Raw genomic sequence first — 22,437 nt, forward strand, 5'->3', positions numbered from 1 at the left:
TTCCGTGATTGTGGAAATTCACACAAAATCAACAGATCCTTCCATTTTTTCAAGCTAATGCATAAATTCTGAGTGTATTGCAAATCTCATGCAAAAGTTGTCAAAAATATTGGGTTTAGTGTTGTATTTGTATTTCTTACTGCCTCAGTTTTACTGGATGTCAAGTTATGGTCTATTATTGATATGACGAGTGTCAAAATCAAGCTATTAGTTATTTAATACAAACTTATTTAAAGAATAAAAATTTTTGTGTCTCCAATCTGTCAGTTAAATTTCAGAAGGAGTTTAATGAGGAAAAAATATATTAAAATATCTCTAAAGTAGCATTAAAAAAATCAATAACTTTGAATGCAAAAAAAAAAAAAATCACAAAAACAATCAGGAAATCCTAGAGAGACTAGTTAGGCTAATGTTAGCATGTTTCCTCTCTGTTTTGATAGAACTTCTTGATAATTCAAACAGTAGCATTTACTTGTCAGTGCTATCCAATCGATCGTGTTTTTTACAAAACTTGCAGAATAAGTTGCTCTCCTGTTTCACTGACATAACACGTTACTTTGAACATCATATGGGTGACTGACTAGCATTTCAGCTGCTTTCTGTGCAGCACGGACAAGTATTTGGGAAGCAGAGCATGAGACAGACAGGAAACCAACATAGTCCTTTTAATTGTAAGCGTTATAGAAATTGGTGAAATTGTGAAAACCCCATAGATTGTTAGGGTTTCAATTAGATTGTTATTATTTCAACAAATTATTGCGTCCAGTCCATAATGCAGTTTTAGAAATCATATACACAAAACTGCAGTACATTTTAAAACTAGTCATGTCTATTGAGTCTGCACTGCTCCCTGGTGTTGTGGCAAATTAAAAACACTCAGCTAAAACAAAAAGGTATCAGAGGTTTCTTCAGTGACTGCAATGATAATTTTTTGAAACATCTCTCAACTGAAAAGCACTCAATTTCTTTGAGCATTTTCTTCATAGAAATTCGGATATATTTAGAGTTACTTCTGTAATCATTAATAGCTAGAAAATATAAAACATAAATTCTAGATTTTGTAGGAAACCTGAAACATGCCTAGTTTTGTTCTAAGCATCAAAGAAAGTACCTGGGTTCTTTGTAGCTTTGATAACAGCAAAGCTACAAGTTGTATTTAAATAATGAAACAATGCCGTTAAAAGTTGATTGTGGCTGGCTGATTTTACTGCCAGAAAATTACCAGGCAATGTTGTTTTATTAGTTTATGTAAACGATTTCACAACATAATTCACATCTAAAGTTTAGAAATGCAAACAAACAGCTGATTTCTGCACATCATGACCAATCTCATAAACAGTGTGACGCCAGATTCCTGTTAATCACAAGCTATGAGTGGATGAGGACTCACCGGCAGCGGTATGGGCGGAGTGACGGGGGAGGGAAGGCTGCGAGCCGGCGACTGGTTCGGCCGGTGTGGCGGGGACTGCTGCGGGTGTCCAGAGGTGGAGGAGCAGGTGGAACCTGGAGATGGTACAGAGGTGTGCTGCTGGATGGGTGGGGTCATGTGATGCTGGGTTGGCAGCTGGTTCTGGGTGTGGGAGTGGGTCTGTTGGTGATGATGGTGCTGCTGCTGCTGCTGCTGTTGTTGTTGTTGCTGCTGCTGCTGGTGGTGATGCTGCTGCATCTGCTGGAGCTGCTGCAGGTGCTGGAGCTGGGAGTTCAGTGATGAGGTAGCTGTTGATGAAAGGACAGTGGGTTGATTTGTGCGTCAGATCTCAACTTTCACGCATACAGCACAACAAACTCAAATAAGGTGGTACACTGACAACCTGAAAACAAGTGTTTTAGCACATAAAAAGGAAGACCTCATTATTTGAGGAATATTCCGACACCTCAGAAAGATGTGGAGGTGTGGGTGACAAAAGGTGAACAGTGAGAGACACATGTAAATTGCGTGGAGCCACAACAAGGTCCTCCAGGGTTTTTAGCCTGCATGAGAGAGAGAGTGAATTTAATTTAGCAAGTTAGAGGACAAAGCCCTTCAGCCTGACTGATATAACTGCTCTCTCTGGAGCCAAAAGTCATCATTGTTATATGGAGAATGACACAATCTTTGGTTTAATGGCTTAAAACCTCATAAGAAAGAGACATCCATCTTTTCACAGAGAGTTCAGAAATAAACCCATTAACTAATTGGATCCAATAATAGCGTTCCAGTAAAAAACTAACTTACTCACTTCAGTGCTTTACATTTTGAAGTGGTTTCCAAAACACGGTTAACCCGTGTGTTCAGTTCTGGAGCAAATTTTGTGCACATTTTGTGCAGAATGTTCACCTAATAATATATATTTTTTGTCTAGCATATCTAAAATATTCTAAAGTAAATGTCTTGTCAAAATGTGACTTGACACGCCATTGGCTGTACCCAAACAGCTCAGCTCAAAGAATCCAGAAGTATCCAGAAAATGGCAGAGAACCTGAAAGTTCTTGGAATATAAACGGTGAGATGATCCTGATCCTGTAAAGCTAATTTTCTAATTTATTACAGATACTCCAATGTAACTACCAAGTCGAGGGAGAGATATTCAAGTATTTACCAAGTCAAGTCAAATGACTAATATTAAGATTCTCTCATCACATGCACACAATCTAATATGCCTTTTACTGAATGTAATGAATATACAAACATAAGAAGAGTTTTGAACAGCTGTGAAATATTTTAAAATATTTATCAGGTTCGAAATATAAATATGCATTTAAGACAAAAGCAGAACTGTACAATGTCTCAAATCTCAGTTATCACAGCAGTGGCAACTGCTGTGATAACTGAGATTTTATTTTATGAATGTAGGTATGATTTTATTTTATCGGCTGCATTATATTTTCTGAATACAAATTCCATATGCCAATTTCCTTTTTGGCCTCTTGAACAGATTTTTCATTACCCTTGATGCCCACACCTGATGTAAATGTTTTGTGGCTGAGATGCTAAAGCTCAGAAAGTGTGGTGGGAACATTGAAATGTAGAAAAAGAAAATATCACAACAGTGTATTTTCCTGCACAAACATTCATTAATGTTTAATTTTAGCCAAAAAGAAACATAAGTGTGTTTGTAATGAGGTACATAACACCTGGCGTACAAAAAAGTTTAGATAATTTTCTTCTCCATTCTCTGGATTTCTAAAATCATAAGAAAATTGTAGAGAGCCGCATTTAAAATTGGGAACAAAATATAAGATTGCAACACTACTACTAAAAACTGCAATAATATCGACTGCGATTTTCTTAACCCTCTATGGCATGACTTTTTATTTTTGTGGGGAAGAAATATTTTCCTGCATTCTTTGGGAGCTTGGTGGTCCCTAATTACATGTCAATCATAAAATCGGACTCTGACACCTCCTGGAACCAGATTTGGGTTTGTTGCCTCAGGGTAACATTGGTCTAGAACACCAAGATTGTCTACACTGATTATGAGAAATGAAATACAAATCAAACAAAAACTATATTCATAAAAGAACTATTTTTTGGACAAAAATATGTCAAAAATCATGCCCCCCAAAAAATAAAATAAAGGAGCAATGTGAGGTACAGCTATGTGGTTTGTTGCCTGAGGGCAACGCCATGCCATAGAGGGTTAATCAAGCTTAACAGATGACTGAAGGTAAGACCACTTCTTCTTTCCTCTTTCATAGGGAATGATACCAATATCTTTATGTATCGCATTAATATAGTTGATACTAAAATAAGCAAGCAAACACAGATCTACTGAAGGTTTTAGATCTGAAACTATAACCATTACAAACATCCGAGATGACCTTCAAACCATTTTTGAAAGTCTCTCTTCAAAACATTGACTCAGTTTTTGAACCTTTAGCTCTCTGAAGTTTTCTGTATGATGGATTGAACAAATGACTGAATGAAGATTTTTGGAAAATAAAAACTTGGATAAGAGCAAATCTTATCTCTGTTATCTGATATTTCTCAATATTACCACTGAAATTACATTCAGTTCACCAGAAACCCTCCAACAAACCTTGAATCTCCTCTGCTATAACTATTATTCATATTAATGGACATTTAAGCAAAAAAGTAAAATATCTATGAGTATAAAAAGATGAGGTTTGGTTTTCATAGAAACTACAAGATAGAAAGGATTCAAACTATCCCAGTAAAACAATGAAGCCAAAATAACAAAATAGAACAATGTATGACCTTGTCTTGAAAACTAATCAATAAAATGTTGTGACCTCTATTAGTGGAGTTTATCTTTCTTTACCAGCAAATTCCTCACATTCAAATTTACAAAAAAAAAAAAAAAAAAAAAAACTCAGTGTAGAAACCTTGATTGAATGAAAAGTAGAGCTTTTATGATTATCAAAACGTTCCTTCAAACAAAGATTCATAAAAACACAGCGAACAATCAGAACTAGGTCTTGCAGTTTAAAATAAAGATGGAGCAAGAAACAATAGCTCTGAAGAGCGCTTCTTAACATCTATTGATAAATGCAGCCTTGACAGTGCATAGTCAAGATTGCATACATACAGAATCAATGCACTTAAATAATTTAAGTAAGCTTGTCTCATAAAAGATGAATAAAACATCAGAGCAGACATGTCTTTGATTAGTGGGGTCACTTCTACTTCAGGACAGGCGTGGATGAACATTTGATGAAGATCAGATCTCTCCTCACTCTGCAGAAGCTCAGCTGAAGGAAGCTGGCATCTCTTGGCCAGTAAACAGCGCACTTTTATATTTCTTCTACCTCCTGACACATTGACACCTCTCTCACACCCCCACCATGAATTATATATCAACCGTGCGAACAGCAAGAGTCCAATTCTCGCTTGAAATGTTGGGGCGAGTTGTCTTGCGAGTGCCGAGCCTCTGACAGGACCCGCTCTCTTCCTTTGCAACTTCGCAACGACAAAATGTTGAGACCTCCATTTAAAGATAGAGTGAAAGAGAACAAAGATGGAGAAAAACAAAAGGGGGGCAAAATGAGATCTCTGTCAGAAAATTATTGAAACCAGACGAAGATCAAAGACGATTGAAGAATTTCCTGCGGCACCAACCATTACGCCGAGGAACAAGAGGCACAACAAAAGAATATGAAGCAAAAGAAAACAAATACAGAGGGAATATGGAAGAAGCCCCATGTGGCCTTATTATCAGGGCTACACTGCAGGTAACTATATTCTTTAACAGCAGTGCTTTATAAATTCTGTCATCTTGTTAAGACTGTCAGGACCACTGACCCTCCGCTCCTTCCTAACTGGCCAACTGGCATTCTGAAGCTCATTCTTTTAACCGCGTCCATCCGATTGCTCTGCTTGAGCACATAATCCAAACGGCTTGTCTCAGCTAATTGTTTGTGCTTCTTCCTCCAGCAGACACAGAGCTGAGGATGAGAGTTGGAGCTGCGCTTATAATGGAGAGAGGCCAAGAGGGTGCTGTGTTCCTATAGTGCTCATTATATCTCCCACTGCCTCTTTGTTGCGTTTCATATTCACCAGCAGTCGTGTGCTGCACCGCGAGTGGCGCTCCCACTTAGTCACCATGCCTGAGGTGGTGGTGGAGCAAGGGATTCTCTTTCGCTGTTGTCACTACTTGCCATATTTAATGCTCGTAATGAGGAAAGGGTGAGATCGCTCTGCTTCGTGATCAGATACAACCTGAACTGTGGCTTTTTGTGCTCCATTTAAATATTTAACAACAATCAGCTGAGACAGAAGTGTAAGGCCTCCAACCTTGCTGCTTTGAAGAACTGTCAGCCATCGCTCTTTTTTTTTTTTTCCTGTAGTGCCACAGAAGAAATCAACTGTTATCTTTGACTGTCCTGGCCCCGGGTTCTGAAGTGCTGTAGGACGAAAGAGACTGATTGTCAGAGGTGGTAAGGCTAGGTCAAAGCTGGCTCGTTCGTCAGACAAAATGCTATTTTTGTTTTCTGTGTGGTTGAGAAGTGAGCTGGTGGAGAGGGGGGCTCTCTCATTACAAGCACTATCTCAGTATCCCTGCCAACCATCCTGGTACAGCGCTTTAGTCTCTGGGGTTCATTCACACCCGGCTCTTTGTTCCCCTTACAGTGCATTACATCTCTGTTCACAACTATCCTCAGTTAGTTATAACTTGATGGTAAGTGGGTTTGAATTCAGGATCTTTGAATATGCAACTACTTTTAAAATGATGTCCAAGTAAACTGTGTGTTCTTCAACTTTGCACTTAAACACAATAATTAAAGGCGACCTACTATTTGGTAAGGAACCACCGCTCATTGGAGAATTTTCTCAACCCTTCAAAAATGTGGCTCCAACTCATTAAAACTGTGAAACAGCCATTTAGCTTAGCACCAATAGGAAGTTCTGAAGTATAAGCTATTTTTAAGATAATCAGTAGTTAACAGTTGACCTGTTGTAGTATTTTCACTGCACTTAAACATTATGAATCTTTGACAACGTCAAGGTTATTCAAGATTATTATTTGACCCTATCATATCAGGTCATATTAAAGAAAAGTATTAAAGGTCACATTTATGGTCCCTTTAGAAATGCTAATTATCCTAAAGCGCTTTTCTGATCATTTGTTTCGAAGTTGAAATATACAAGCAGCAAACAGTTTAATATATAATCTTTCTAAAGGGAAAAGTCTTCTTGATTAACATCGTGTAGTCCTTGGAAGACCTCGACCACTGCAGCATGAAGAGTGACTGCAATGTCATATTAATTACATCTGCACAAAAAAGACTTTGACTGACTTTTATTTCGTCAAATAGCAAACATTCCATGTTATATGACAAAGAGTCAGAAAAGGACAGAAACAGTTTTCTCATGTTGAAGGAATTCAAGCTATCTGGGCATAAAAAATGAAAGCACAGCTTACAGACCTTGTAACGAATATATTAGGTTCATGGGAATTAATAAAGTCTCTAGATTGTTATGGTATACATATGCACGAATGTTTACTTCACATAAAGGCTATATTATTGAGAGCAACTCTGCATCGCTTGCTTTCAGCAGGAATATTAACTTAAACAGGAGTGGAAAAATGTTTTTAAAGTGCCTTGTTTGAATGGAAGAACTCAACCTAGAACAATAAAAAAATAAGAGCCATGTACATTAAGAGGCTATCAGGCTGTAGTCAAGCGTTTGAGGACTAGTTGGGATTGCATTGAGTGACCCATCCTGTATTTTTAGGAACTGCTCAGGTCTAAACATGCCTGTCATTCTCTAATGAAAAAGGTAAGTAAGGACAAACAAGCTCCCCATTACTGCTCTACCTCACGTTCTGCTGAGGAGTCCATAAAGCTGTGTCTCAATTGCCTTTTCAGTGAGTCACACTGATAATTACTCCACTGGAGATAAGGAGATTTAGACTCTATGAGATCTGGTAATTATGAAGTTGGTCAAAGGAAGGTCATTTTTTACTCTGTGGACTAGACCAGAGCAGTGGCACACTAATGAGAGAGAAAAAAATGCTTCTGCACTCATGTGTTTTTGTTCAGTGTTAACTTTTAGTACAGAGGTCCACTATATTTAATATAAAAAATAATCAGATTTCTTTGTCCTTTATAAAATTCACAAACATTTTACTGTAATCAGACTGGAAAAAAATGTATTAAGTAAAGGTGTCTTGATAAATCAAAGCATTTTTAAATGATGGATACTTAATTCTCAAGACCAAAATAAAAACTACACTCCGTTTTCCTGTCCATGACTTGCAAAGCAATATTATAGGCCAGGCATTTTATTTTGTTGATCTAACAAATCTAATTGTTGCAATGTTTATGGCCAAGTCATTTGCTCACTCACTGAGGGAGGAAAATTTCCCAGTAGGGACAACAAAATGTTTTATTCTATTGCTTTCCTTGCCTTTATAAAGGTCAGATAATGCAAAATCCACTTTTTTTAGTCCTTAAATGCATTTTATTGTGTACTATGAGTCTCTAGAGTGTATAAAAGTTGAATATAGTCTCTCCCGCTGTTGTCTAAACATCTTTATATTCAGTTCGTAGTTTTCTCTATTCCCTATTACATTTTTGAGCTCATGGTGTTTGCTGTGGAACTGCTAAATAAGGTCATAGACATCCAGCTAACCAATTCTGATAATAAACCATTTTTAGTTTGTGAGTCCTGGAAAGAATGACGCACCACGTGACTATTCTGTTATACAGTGGTGCTTTAAGTTTACCTCCCGTTACAATATGAATGCATTATGTTTTGTTGCATTGACAAAATTAAATAAATGCAATAAAGAAATCAAATTTTTGATGTAATTTTTATTATAAAGATCGACAGGGAAAGATATTTTTCCTTTTGGAACTCGAAAAATCTGTTCCCAAATGCAGTTTGCGTAACAACGATCGCTCTTTGTAAATAATCACGTTAAGTGTGTGATCGAAAAAACAACAAAACGGAACGTGCATAACTTGCCCCTTATCTGAGCAGCAAAAGGAGTGCAAACCTGCAGTGATAAAATAAGACAGCAGCCTTTTGAAAATATAAAGTATCTAAAATTAAGTTAATACAGTTTAAGTGTTTAATTTATGTGCAAATGCCAAGCAAGTCAGTGCAAGGGTAAAACATAGCAGCATCCTCTTCTCTTTTGACCAACGCAACCATCCTCAAACCTGAGGATGGTTATATGGCTAAGTGATATAACCATCCTCAGGTTATATCACTTACCCATATAACCTAAGTTATATCACTAATTATATTGCTAAGTGTCATTCTAAATATATACTAACAAAAATCACTAATCAATTTATAAAAACAACCACTTTGTTACTAAATATATGTGCCTAAGACAGGATTGTGTTCTTACCCGTTTAATGTGACTTCTGTTTACGGACATCACTGGACAGCTTCTCAACATCGGGCATGTAAGATGCAACTTTAATCTTGACAAAGCAGCTAATGTAGCACCTTCCCTGGAAATGTTTTTCCACATTACCGTATTTTTCGGACTATAAGCCGCTACTTTTTCCCCACAACTTGAACCATGCGGCTTATAGTCCGGTGCAGCTTACGTTTCCAGTTTTATTTGTTTATTTATTATTATTTTATTTTTTCAAAAAATTCGTAGGTGCGGCTTATAGTAAGGAGCACCTTATAGTCCGGAAAGTACGATACTCTGTTTGTTATTTGACAACTTCTCGCTACAGAGCAAACATTCAGGTAATTATTCCGCATTGGCAATGAATGTAAATGATTCGGTCCAAGAATTGTAGAACCTCTCCTCAGCTATTTTCCTCTTTCTCCCTTTGCTAACCATGGCCCACCACACATCCCCCGGTTTGTTTACAACAGCCACCTGCCTCGCACACCGCCCAGCTGAAAGAAACGTGCATCACAGACTATGACACAAATCTTTGTTGACGGAAATGTTGAAATGTTATATTTATTCTACACATTTTTATAGCATTGGAAAACGTTAAGAATGATTGTATCATGTTTGTCCTCCAACAGAAACCATATTAAAACAAAAATATATATTTCCCACCCCCATCTTTTTGCATTTTCAAATATTTTTGGAAAAGCTCCAGGGAGCCACCATGGCAGCGCTAAAGAGACGCATGCGGCTCTAGAGCAGCGGTTGTTGTGCATTTACCCACACAATTCATTACATGATCCATCAGCACCGGAGCCTCTTCGAAGTGCCTGATTAAATGGTATTTTTCTTGGAAATGAAGCCACATCAGTGGGGAAAATCCTTCTTTATTACATGAAGCACTGCAAGAACAAGTCCCTCTGTGACCTCCAACATTATCAAGAAGAATTTTCCAAAAAAACTTCCTTTAGTTGATGCTCAGTTTCTTTTGTCAACAAAACGACAAAATCAACAAAGTGGTTTTGTTGTAAAAACATAAAATGACAATAAAATGATAAACTTTATTTTAGACTGTTTTACAATGTTTTGATAGCAGAGGCATCGTGCCTTCTGCTTATGTCAACGCTGTGTGCTTGGTTTTAGCGACATGTTTTGAATAGTTTTACAAAAACAGTTTGTCAGTTGTTGTTTTGGGGATCACATAAGCCAAATGCATTCAGTGATGTTCTTGGTGCTAGCGCTGGCAGTAGCTAACACGCTATCTTTGTTGACATGTTCATTCATCTTGTGGTATCATTTTTTGTCTCGAACAAGTTATTCTGTATGGACAAGGCTTCTCTTGTCGACATTTTTTAATCAATTTGAGAAAAAGAAAAAGAGCAGCTGAAACTCTAGTCATTAAGTTTCAGGAAGCTCAGATATAACTGTTACACTTATTAGTCAGGAGAACTAATTTTTGTTTAAATAAGGTCAGCACACAGTTAGCTGGAACTGGATTGACATATATCAAGAGCCAAATTATCAACGAGATGCTAACGTTAGGCTATGAAAATGATCAACAGAAAAATTCTCGGCATAACAACATAATCTTCAGGATTAAATTAGGGATTTAAAACTGTAGCTGTATGTGTTGAATCACATATATCCTTAGGAACAAATTATAAATCTATGAACATTTTAAGTGATGCTCTCTCCTATATTAGAAAAGCCCAGTTAAGCATGCTGGTGCAGAATAATAAGACTGTCCTGCAAAAACTCCAACTGGAACAAAGTCACTGTTGAAAAGAAATTAACAAAAAAGCCTACTGCAGCATCCTGAATGTAATTGTTGAGTGAATAAGTGTAAAACTGATTTATTACCAATGTCATTTATTATATTTGTGGGTCTACTGTGGTAATTTACTGTCCTTTAAAGCTACTCACTCTTCAAGTGTATACACGCCACTGATTTTATTAACAGCAATGTAATATTTAATCGTAACGAATGCCAGAAATTGTATGACTGATTGTTATAAGGGACAAGAAACTTTGATTGGAGTATCCCTGACACAACATAAACACATTTAGATAGATAAAAGGATAGTTTTTAAAATATTAGTTGATGTCAATTTATAGTAATGTCTATAAAAAGCAAAATCAGAATAAGAAGCCTACCTATCTATCTATGTAGATAGAGGAGTAAGCCACTCACTGGTAGGGATTCAGAGATAATGCTTTCACGATGTGATGCAGGATCCAGGGCAATATCAAGCAGTGTTGTCGAATTCAACTCCGAGGGGAAGCATTTCAAAGAATCAAATCCTCTCCACGGAGTTGTTACACATACAAGAAAATCTCTGTGCACTTGATGATGTTGCCCTTTCGGTGTTGCTTACGCTCTGATATTGATTTCCAAAGTGTGGCCCATAAACTCCTGGGGCTTCCTGACAAAGTTCCTGGGGGTCCCAAGCAAACTGGAGATTGGTTTTCTTAAGAATTTTGCTCCAGGAAGAATGTATAAAACATGTTTCTACTGTTTTAAACTGTCCGGATAAGAATGAAAAACTCCCACAATTTATTATTTTTTTAATTTTATTTTAAGCTATAGAAAAATCTTAATAAATGACTCAAAACTACAAATGGTTCAAACTTGAACCGAAATGAGCAAATGTTTATTGGTCCATTTCCTGCTTTTAATTTCTTCTTTAAACTCCTGTTAATAAAGATTGTGTTTTTCCCCCTTTAATGTTATTAATGTTTAGTTTTTGTGACTCGTATGGTTATAAGCCAAGTTAACATATCTTGTAATTATAGTGAGATGTAAATTTTGATTAATGACGCTTCATCTAATAACCATCTTTATGTTGTTGCAATGAAAATCTGATGACCTGTCTAGGGGTGTACCCGGCCTGTCACCCGATCGACCCTGTGACCTTGCAAAGATAAATGGATGTCATCAATGGATGAATGAAGCTACAATCCTTTTTTGCACAAATCAGATATCTCCTCCAAACTTTTGGGGTATAAACAGGATAAAAGCACTTTATCATTCTAAATCAACAAAAGAAGTGAACTAAAAGAAGTTGCCTTTTAGTTCCTCACATCCCAAGCCCACTTCAACAACATCAGTCTGTAATTTTGAGAAACTCTGTGAGGGGTCTTTCAGCTTTTGTCCTTCAGAGTCCAGAAGGTGTTGGACTCCCCTGTTTTATTTCTTTAAAACGGCCTGTCTGCCTGGCGGGACAGACCGGGTTATTACAGTGTGTTCATGGTCCCATCATGTGTCGTCAGACCAAAGCGGAGGCCGCGAGTAAAAGCCTCATGCAAAATTTATGTTCATGCGGCTGTTTCAGTGGGTGGAAAAATCAATATTGCGAGCCTGATGCACGGAGATGACTGAGTGCTCTCTGACTGACAGTAAAAGCTGAGAGAGATTGAGCGGCTACATTTACTGTGCTAGAAATGGAGTGGCGTAGAGTTGCCCTAATAGTCTGGTTCAGCTCAAATTTGAATTTCATTGTGGATTATTTTTGTAGCAACTTGGATATCGAAGAGTTGAAGAATTACACCATTAGTTAAAAAAAAAGGGTTGTGAAAGTGCACAGAACAAGCTTGTCTTCAAATAGTCTAAAACACATCTTGCATGTGGTTTTTGAGCAGCTGTGGTGTTCAGTATTATGGGGTTATTAAGGCTTCCCTTCCTTCCCTTCTTGCACAGATATATAAAATGATTGTAGAATAATCAAAAGACAATGTGGGTATGAGAGGGACATCACAGGCCTTTTGTTCTGTGCTGCTCCGCTTACATATGCTTTTGATAATGTACCACACACACATAGACGCACACGCACTCTCACAGTGCATTTGGGAAGAAATGTGAGAAAAAGAAATTCAGTGGGATGAAATAACCCCAAACAATGGGATTTGCTTTCCATTCTTCTGCCTCCATCTTCTGTCTTTAATTATTCCCTTTGGTTGTCTGAGGGAGCGTGTAAGCACTTTCACACAGCACAACATGCCCGGCAGCACAACACTGTCTGCCTTAGTGATGTGGAGACTTCTGAGTGACACTGAGCCTCTTGTGATTATTAATGCTGTTTAATACAACACAGAGCGAGCCACTATGACTGAGGGGGGAAAGAAAAACAGATTTCAGAATGCATGCATTCAAATGTGATGTGAATGGAATTATGTACTACATGAGCACTGCACTTCAGATACGCAATTCCCCCACTGCTACATAAACAACATGTACGGCGTGAAATGAAGGATAATTTCTGCAGATGCAACAAAGAGAACGTGTGTGTGAACAGCCTGCCCGCTGTGTTTTGTACACAGTGTCTAATGGACCCTCGGCTGATCCTAGTGGGATCCTTTTGTGCCGGTTTAGTAGTTTCTTCCTGAATCGCATATGAGATATTTGAGAGCCCAGAACGATGTATGATGAATGAAGCGGCGTGCTACTTATACGCTTATCGTGCTCACTGACTAGCAACAGGTTCAGCAAGGGGCAGCGGCAGTAAATGAAATTCCGCACCGGGACAATATATCATCAAAAGAAATGTATGCGCCCCGAAACTTACAAGCCCTTCTTCGGATGCGGACAAGGTGCCTGACAGGGCGGGGGGAGGGTTGAGGTGGAGGAAAAAATAGAGCGAAGTGGAGAGGGGGATTTTTTTCTTTTTTTTTTGGTGGGATTTTGTTGAATCAGTCCTATTTTCATACCGGATGGTCTGTGTCTTTTAACCATTTCACTGCAGCTGGCAAATGAAAGCACCAGGGATAATTTCACAGTGAGAGCTCCCTGAACAAAACCCCCCACAGTCTGTGGAAAAAGGTGCTAAGTCTACTTTATCACTGCGAATTACACTGGAGTAATTCAGCAAGCGGCCTTGTGGATGGGAGAAGGGAGAAGAGAAAAGGTTTTTTCCCCCCTCCTCCTTCTTAGTAAGGATTTCTTCTGATCTGTAAGTAACAGATCCTTCTCCTGTACTGATGCCACAGGATCCATCTGTGATGTGTCTGCAGTTAGTCCAGAAATAGCACCCACGGGACGTACACACTCCTCAGGCCTCCTCTGGGACCTTTTAAGCTGCACTGATACTGATAAAAGCCCCCGCAAACCTGCCCCCTAGAAACCTCGGCCATTAATTAAGGTAATTAGGCTCTGGTCAGCAATTAGTAACCACAGACGGCTTTTAGCGGCAGCTAAGGCGTCCCCACAGGAGAGGGGTTTGGTTCCATACCATCTGCTGACAAATGTCACCGCAGACTCTTTGGTTTCACAAACAGGGAACTGGAGAGCTGTGTTTAAAAGTGACCTCTGTGTGATCCATGCTGCCTCCCAGACTCCCACAGCTTCACTGCAGCGTTTGTTCTTTGCCTTTCTTTGGTTCTTTTGTCTTTCAAACACAGAAGAATGAATTCTATGAAAATCCATAAATGTTGTACACCGAGAGTGGGAAAAGGAAACACCAGGCGCACCAGGTATTGAGCAAAATTAAAACATATGGGCTGTGCAGAAAGTATTGATTAGAGTGTAAAGCAACATGGATTTGCTTGTATTATTAACTCCATTATGGATCCATATTGACATAATGTTGGTTTACATTATAATGTTTAATACTGGTATTTTAAAAATGAGAATATTAAAAATGCTAGTGGACATATATTGATTACATAAAAAACAAATACAGATACTGACTTCCAACAAGTTAATTTTAAATTCATCTTTATAAGCAAATATTAATCAAATGAGGGCTTTTATATTCTTTTTCTTACAGCCCTTTGTCTTACAACCTGTGTGTGTGTATACAAATAACTAAAAGCAAAAAAAACAAATGAGACAGTGACGACTGAGTAGTAGATCTGCTGAGTTTCCTTAAATGAAAACGTTTTTTTAACCAGTTAGGAAATTAAGCTGAATTTGATTGTTTGATAACTAGGATGAACTGGAATGTAGGTATGATTAAATTTATTTCTTTGTGTACATGCCTTGAAATAACATACCTTATGAATTAAAGCTGTTTAATCAAACTGAAGTGAAAATGAGTAAATGTCACATCAAGAGTAACCATTCCTGTCCTAATGCATCTATGCACTGTGAAATCCACACTGCTGATCCCAAGATACACACACTATAGCTATCATCACTGCAATACCTCTGCATCCACATATAGACCCACAAAATCATCTGCATTTCCTTATGTTTACATCTATTAATTTTTCAATACGCCAACATACATGAGAAGATAAAAAAATCTATGACAACAGTTACTCTTTAAATGTGTTCTGAAGTCTGAAATTTAACTTATCAAAGCATACGGATAATTACACATAAAATTGGAAAGAACTGTTAAAATATTGTGAGAAATGTTCTAAAAACAAATCTATACTTTAAATCATTTATACTAAAATCAAAACACCGGGTTGTGAGAGTTATAAGGTGCTAAAAGTAGAATGGGCTGATGAAAAAAAGCTGAATACACACATTCAGCCTCAGATGGCAGATCATGCAATAACTCACATTAGCAAGGAAAAGGAAATAAAGGATGCAGCTGTGCTCCTTTACACAATTTCACATTTGAAGCAGTTGGTGATAACACCATTTTCATTTCGGTTCAGTCCCATAAAATTACCATTAACATTACAGCTCATGCAGAACACAGATAAATGTAAAATGTCACCCAGTTCTGCCAAGCAGGAATTCCAGTTCCAGAAGATTACCATCTCTGTCTGCCTCCTCCCACTGCACCTTGTTCTAATATTTCATTTACAACATTTCATAAGTTCATTTTCCCCTCACTGACCATGTAAATCACAAATCAATTCTCAGTTAAAATGCTTGACTACAGATTGTTGCTGAAAGCTTCTATGGCACCACAGCAACGAGGCAGACCTTAAGCAAATCATTTGGAAACACTGCGGCCGGAAGAGGAAAGCAAAAAGTGGGATGTAATTCTGACAAAACAACTCTGGGGTCAAGCGGTCAAGCCATTTACTGGAGGCACTTTACAGGCTACGAAATATCATAAAAACAACACACCGATGTATGTTTTAATACAGAATTCAATACTTATCATTAGCTGGAACTTGGTCATTGGCAAATCTATTCGACAATAAAATGGCTCATGATAATGAAAAGATTAACTATTAATTATGCATGATTGTTATAGGGATACATTGCAAATATATGCATTCTATCAAATAACTTTATTAAGGAATCGTAGAATAGTTTTAGTGATTTTATGCTTGTTTATAATAGCGATTTTCCTATTAGGAGGAGGCCCACTTCTAGTTTATTGCAAGTAATTTCTATATTTCTATATAGCACCAGAAGTAAACAAAAGAAGTAATTTAAGCTGACTTTCGTTCTCTATAACTTCTTGCTTCTTTAGTTTTAAAAAAAGAGCTCATGCTGAGTCTTATTTAAACACAGAATATAATTTCTGTCTCTCCAAAGCTTCGCTTTGCCGTCTTCATTTCTGATCTATGCCAACCCGCAGTGGATGGTTAGCAGTTTCAAGGTATCCCTCTATGGAAAGCGGTTTTAAAATTTAATAGCCAGGGAGAAACTTTAAACCAAAGATCCACATATATCTTGAATGGCATTGTTCTTATCCACAATAAGCATTTCCTCTCTCTCAAAAATTATCTTCCTAGAACAAATCAAGGCTTTTCAAATATCTAAAACTTATTTCTCACTTGTACAATTGTAATTGTAGATATGACATAATTGTTGAAAGTTTTTACCTCTACATGTAGGAATGTAAGTTGTGAGGAAAATATATTGCTAAAATGGAAACTATAAATGGTACATTACATGCTCAAATGGCTTGCCTTGATGTCCGCAGCAAGTTTTGCGTGCTACAGACGTTGAAATATGCTATAAAATTAGACTGTAGGTTACAGTCTAATTTGGTTGGTGTCAATTTAATTTTTGACAACATCTGCAAGGTGGATACAAATTGACATATCGTTGATATGATACATCCTGAGGTATACTGCTACTTTTCAAGAACTAAAAGCAAAAAGTAAGAAGCGACCAAAACTACAAATGATACGAAACAGCAAAGGGACAGAATTAACATTACTGTAATTTGGCATGTTGTGCATGTTTTATAATATGACAGTCTTCCTTTGGGAAACAGATGTAAATTAGATAAATATTACCCCATTTTGTACTAAACATTTTCTGATGTTCATTTCGTACCCTGTTTTTTGGGTTGGAAACAGATATATATCTCATATATCACATCATATACAATTAAAATTGCATCTTTTCGTTCTTGTGAACTTGACGTTCTTGAGTTGGATGTCTCATTAAACCACTATAATAAAGTGATAAGACATAAAAAAGGATGAAATGTTTTTTATAGGTATGAAAACAGAGAAAAAAAGCAAACAATTGCACTCCATAATTCCTATAATTGTTGTCAACTTCACCCTCCTAACTCTCGCAATACACATGGCTCATTGTCTCCTCGAGTAAAACTCTTTGCAATAAATGCACCGCTTTCTGTGTACACCCAGTGCAGACAGGCAGTGTGTAATGCACACAGGCTGTCTTGTAGATTGTGTGTTTATGGCAGCAGGTTTGCAAAAAGCCTCCCTCTCTGTTTACCAGTGGGGGCAGATGTCAGGGTTTGCTGAGGAGCAGCAGAAACAGCCACATCTGATTAACAATATTATTGTTGTCTTCCACAGTGCCATGGAGAGTGCTCCTTTCTTTTTCCTCTGTTTCTTTTGTTTCTATGCTCTGGAAGCGTGTTGTACTGTGGCATTGCTGCACCAGAATGACACTGCCACCATCCGCAGAAACAAAACATGAGTCAAGAGTCAGAAGCTTAAGACAAACAGTGCTATTGTTTTGTACCAGGGAACACATGTGTGGGAGAATGCATGATAGAGTCATACTGTATATTCAAATAAGCTGTGGCTCACTTTTGCATTTTCTTTTTAGTGTGAAAGTATAATAACAAATGTACAACCTGAATGCACAACACATGATTAGCATGTCTGCAACAAGTAAACACCAGGAGGTAAAATTCACTTACATCTCTGCTTCAAAACACATATGAGGGAAACGATCAGTCTCACAGGAGTGTGCAAGTGCTCATGGGTGCATGTACAGTAAATCCCAGCATGTAAATTTGAGTTTTTGATCCTAACCCTCTTAATGCTCCTCTGTGCGTTTTGATTAGCTGACTTTTTTATCTTCTTTTCATCTGTCACGACGACTAACCCCGCACGTTTCCAAGCTGCTTATTGAAGACAAACAATAAAAACACTGGCAGATATCAATGGCAGAGATGAGAAGCCGGGTGCCGTATCTGCTGGGACTGCCTGGCAAACCTGCCTCTGCCTGCGCTTCATCTGCAGCAGCAGCTCTCACTCTCAATTATTTGGCTGCTGTCACAACAAATCAATCAAATTACCGCTCCAGGACTGTGTGCAGCTGCTCCTATTGCACCGCTAGTTGCATTAGCTTTGAAATGTATGAGGTCTACATTTTATCACTGTTATTTATTTAATGCAGCTCTCTCCCCTGTGAGTCATCCTACAACCACAGCAAACTTAAATCATTAAAGGACGACGTGGAATGCATTCTGCTTGAGAACACTTCAAATTAAACAGCGATAATCGAAGAGGGATGGGCCCGGGATTTACAGTGTTAAGATGACAGATGCTAGGGTAAAAAAGTGCAGACTGAGCCCACATTAACTGCTTGACCACACTAACATGGACATTTTGCACATGCATTCCCAGGTTCTATAATACACAAGTTTTGTTTAAAAAAATAAATACATTTTCTCTTGAAACACACAAGTAATTATTTTCAGTGTGTAAGACCAGATCGTTGTTCAAGCTCAGTTATTCCCAAAACATTTTTTACTATCAAGACTAAATAGGATTTTCATTGACTGCTCAGTCTAAAAGAACAATAATGTGTGAAATACCATCCTTGCATCTGAAACTTTATTTTACCCTAAAGTAAATCCTTTTAATAAAAAAAAAAAAGAAAATCTTGATGCTCAGTCTGATCAGTTTAATACTTTTGGACACAGCATGTCTTATTAGTTTTTATTATTTTTGGTGTAGGTGTTGCAATCACGCTCAATAGGAAAGTCAACATTTTGCTTTTCATAAATCTGTAATCTAAGAATATTGCAATTTTGTATATTTCTTATGACAAGGAGTGCTCCCTGTGGGAATATATTATGAATTGTAGGATAAACTGTAGATCTTTTACAATTTTTTTTAATTTGATGAACTACTTTGGAAAATACAAAAAAAATTAATAGCTAAGCCTGTGCCGTCATTTAAAAATAGATTTATGGACTATCTTTCTACCTATGTTTTGGGCACAATGCATGTGCAAAATCATAATGAATAGCAAAAGTGGGGATGGCTTCAGCAAACAAGTCAAAATCTGACCCTTTAATCTACCAACCACCTTTTCTCCACAATACTATGAACTGGAGTGTGGAGTAGTATGTTCTTTATAAACAGAAGGCTCAACGACATTAGGAAATTGGCTGAATATCTTATTGACATAAATTCGTGATAACTGGAGAGCTACTGTGCTTTCTGACACTTAGGTTCTGCACATCATCACAATGTTTCTTTAGATAAGAGAAAAAAAGTTGATTTTAGAATATGCTGCCAATTTAAGTGACCTCCCTCCTAAAGATGTTATTAGTTGAAGTCATACAACCTCACTTTCTTCTGGTGGACTGTGAGTAGAATATAAATTATTGTTTGCAGGTATGAAACAACCCCCTGGCATGTTGCTATGGATTCTTAGTCAGTGTTTAGAATCACACTTTTCTGTTTTAAACTACATAAATAACATTAATTAAAAATAGCTGGGGTGTAGCTAAGATCTTTTCTATTCCTCAAAATGAAGTAAAACATGCTGTCAGTTTGAGTGGCAGCAGGAAACATAGGAAGAATGTCTGATATTCTGTGGCTCAGAAAATGTAAAGAGTGAAGGGACACAGTGGGTTTCTCTCAGCAGACAGAGGTTAAGTCAGAGGCCCGGCCTGTTGAGCTTACCTCTTAAAGGAGCAGCAATCAGCTGAGGCAGAAGGGATCCAGTCTGACATGTCTAACTAGTGTGGAAACATTTGGCTTTTCCCCCAGGAGCCTACCCTTTGGTGGTGTAATGAGCAGAGTGATTTCCCTAATTTGTATCATGCCGATCCCAAAAGCAGCGAGCGACACCGTTGAGCATTTTCATCCAAACGACATACGCTCCTTTGATTGGCACTGACACGGCGTCTCATTACTGCAGGTGAGTGGGAAGCCGACCTCCGTGAGGGAGCCTGAGTGCTGTTTTGTGTTTCCTGTGGACGAGTACAGAGGAACAATGCTCTCACCTCACCATTAGAACTTAGCTCTGTGATGTGATGTGCTGCCTGGCTTTCTGCTCACAGCAAATGAGATGGGATGTGCTTATTAATATGAAAGCACTCCAGTAAAGCAGCTCCTTGAATTACCTTTGAGTGAGTCGTGGAGGAGAGGAGCAGACAGATGACTTTGTTCTGCTTGCTTCCATTGTGGATTACATGTACAATAGTTTGATACTGCTAGTTTTACAAGTATGGTAATCACACTTTGCTTGTTATAAGATCAAGCAGAACGAATGCCTATTTAAAATGCAGCAAAAACTTTGCCTAGCAAAGAACAACAAATATCCCAGAATGTTTAGTCTGTATGTGTCGAACACACTTAACTCTGAATTTATAAAAATCAAATATGATTTTATTCTCATCTGCCGTCACATTTCTAGACCTCCAGCATGACCCAACCTAGTTTTGCCTCTGTGAAGTCAGCTAGAATTGTGTGCACTCTGTCACAAAAGATAACTTTCCCCTTTGTTTAGTTTCATTGGGAATTTGTTTTTACTGCATGTTTGCAGGCATAAATCATTTTGACAAATAACCAGTTACACTGGTGCCTGTGTTTACTGAGTCTGCCACAAGATGCTGCTCAGTTTTATTTAAGCAACTGCTCCAACTCTACAGCACAACCCCATTACAGTGATAGTTATTCATCACAGTCTGAGAGGGCTGCCCTCTTAAAGCTCGCAGTGGACCAGCTGGTTCGCTGCTGTCAACATCAGATCTCACAGAACCAACTTTGATAAACATGATCGGAACACGTGACCAAACCTCCATTTTTCTTTTTATGATTAGAGTTTACCCGCTGAGCTGTATCGAAATGTTCTGTTTTATACAGAATAAATCTGATAAGTGTGCTGTGAGTTTGTACTTAGCCTCCCTTTACAATGACAGCCTTAAAAATCTAATGCAACATAATGTCTTCAGAAGTCACCTAATTAGTAAATAAAGTCCACTGTGATATAAATCTAGATGTTCTGTGAATGCTTGAGAGATTTGTTAGAGAACACTATTGAACAAACTGCATCATGAAGACCAAGGAACACAGCAGACAGGCCAGTGATAAAGCTGTGGAGACGAATGGAGAATATGCACAACTGAAAACCTGCATATACATTATCCTCCTCCTAAACCAGGGGTGTCCAAAGTGAGGTTTGGGGGCCATCTGTGGCCCTTGGACTGATTTTGTGAGGCCTGCAACTGCAGTGAAATAAAATGATAGAAATTTGGTTCGTCCACCATATCTGGTACCAGGCTAAAATTATTAAAAATTTTATTACTGGTCTTCTCTGTTTTTTGAAGCAATAATTAATTCCCAATGGGCCAAAACCATGGTAGGATGGAGTATTAGGGCCACAATAAGAATATTTTAAAAATGTTATTATGAGAACAGTCATAATGTTACGAGAACAAAGTCATATTATTATGAATAAAGTTATAATACTATTTATGACTTTGTTACTTATTATGAGAATAAAATCATGACAGTATGAGTTTATTCTCGTACTATTTTTTAAAAATTTTTCTTAGCAGGGCCCAAATACTCCACCATAGAAGCAGACATATCTTGTGCACCAGATTTACCATTATGCCAGAAATATGCAATAAAGAACTTCAGAATCTGAAAATAAGTGATTAATTGTGTAAAAATAAATGGGCTAAAATCCCACATCTAAATATAAAGCTCCTTTCATTCTTCTTTACTGGCTCCTTCCATTGCACTCTATTACTATATTATTCGGTTTTTCCTTGTTGTTCGACTCCATCAATACCCTTGTGAGTTTTTCTTCATTTGGGTCCGACTTAAAGTATCATTATGACAATTTTACTTAACAGTGAAACTTAATTTTTGTCTGCTTTCTCCCAGCTTGAAGCTCCAAACCACCAACATGCAGGCTCTGATGCATACCGTTCCCCCAACATAAACCGCCCACTCTGTGAGACAAACAACCTTATTAGCTGGTCATTAACTGCCTCATTACATTTAAACACAGACATTGACTGGACTCCTCCCAGTGCCTCATTATTGTGCCTGGCTGCTGTCTCGTGTCTGATCTGACGCTAATTAGAAAGCAGCGTGTAAATGCTGTAAAGCACACTTGCTTCGGAAGTCGTGAAATGAGCTGACTGCTCCCTGGCGACAGTGCAGCGCTGTATTATATGTGTGATTAATCAGGCCTGGAGCCCTGAAGCGGCTGAGTAGAGGGAAGGGGGGGACACCGGGGCAGAGGCCAGAGCCGCAG

General features: G+C 37.9%; 1 protein-coding gene across 2 annotated transcripts in view; it reads right to left on the minus strand.

The window, feature by feature from the left end:
• pou6f2 (POU class 6 homeobox 2) overlaps window positions 1-22,437 on the minus strand; it is a 91,307-nt gene that overhangs the window by 40,492 nt on the left and 28,378 nt on the right. For both annotated transcript variants that reach the window (XM_023325984.1, XM_014468610.2), the window contains exon 5: window positions 1,391-1,716. In XM_023325984.1, coding sequence (XP_023181752.1) covers window positions 1,391-1,716 — 326 coding nt within the window. The remainder of the gene's footprint in view (window positions 1-1,390; window positions 1,717-22,437) is intronic.

This window comes from Xiphophorus maculatus, chromosome 21, assembly GCF_002775205.1.
Source record: "Xiphophorus maculatus strain JP 163 A chromosome 21, X_maculatus-5.0-male, whole genome shotgun sequence".
Taxonomy (NCBI): domain Eukaryota; kingdom Metazoa; phylum Chordata; class Actinopteri; order Cyprinodontiformes; family Poeciliidae; genus Xiphophorus; species Xiphophorus maculatus.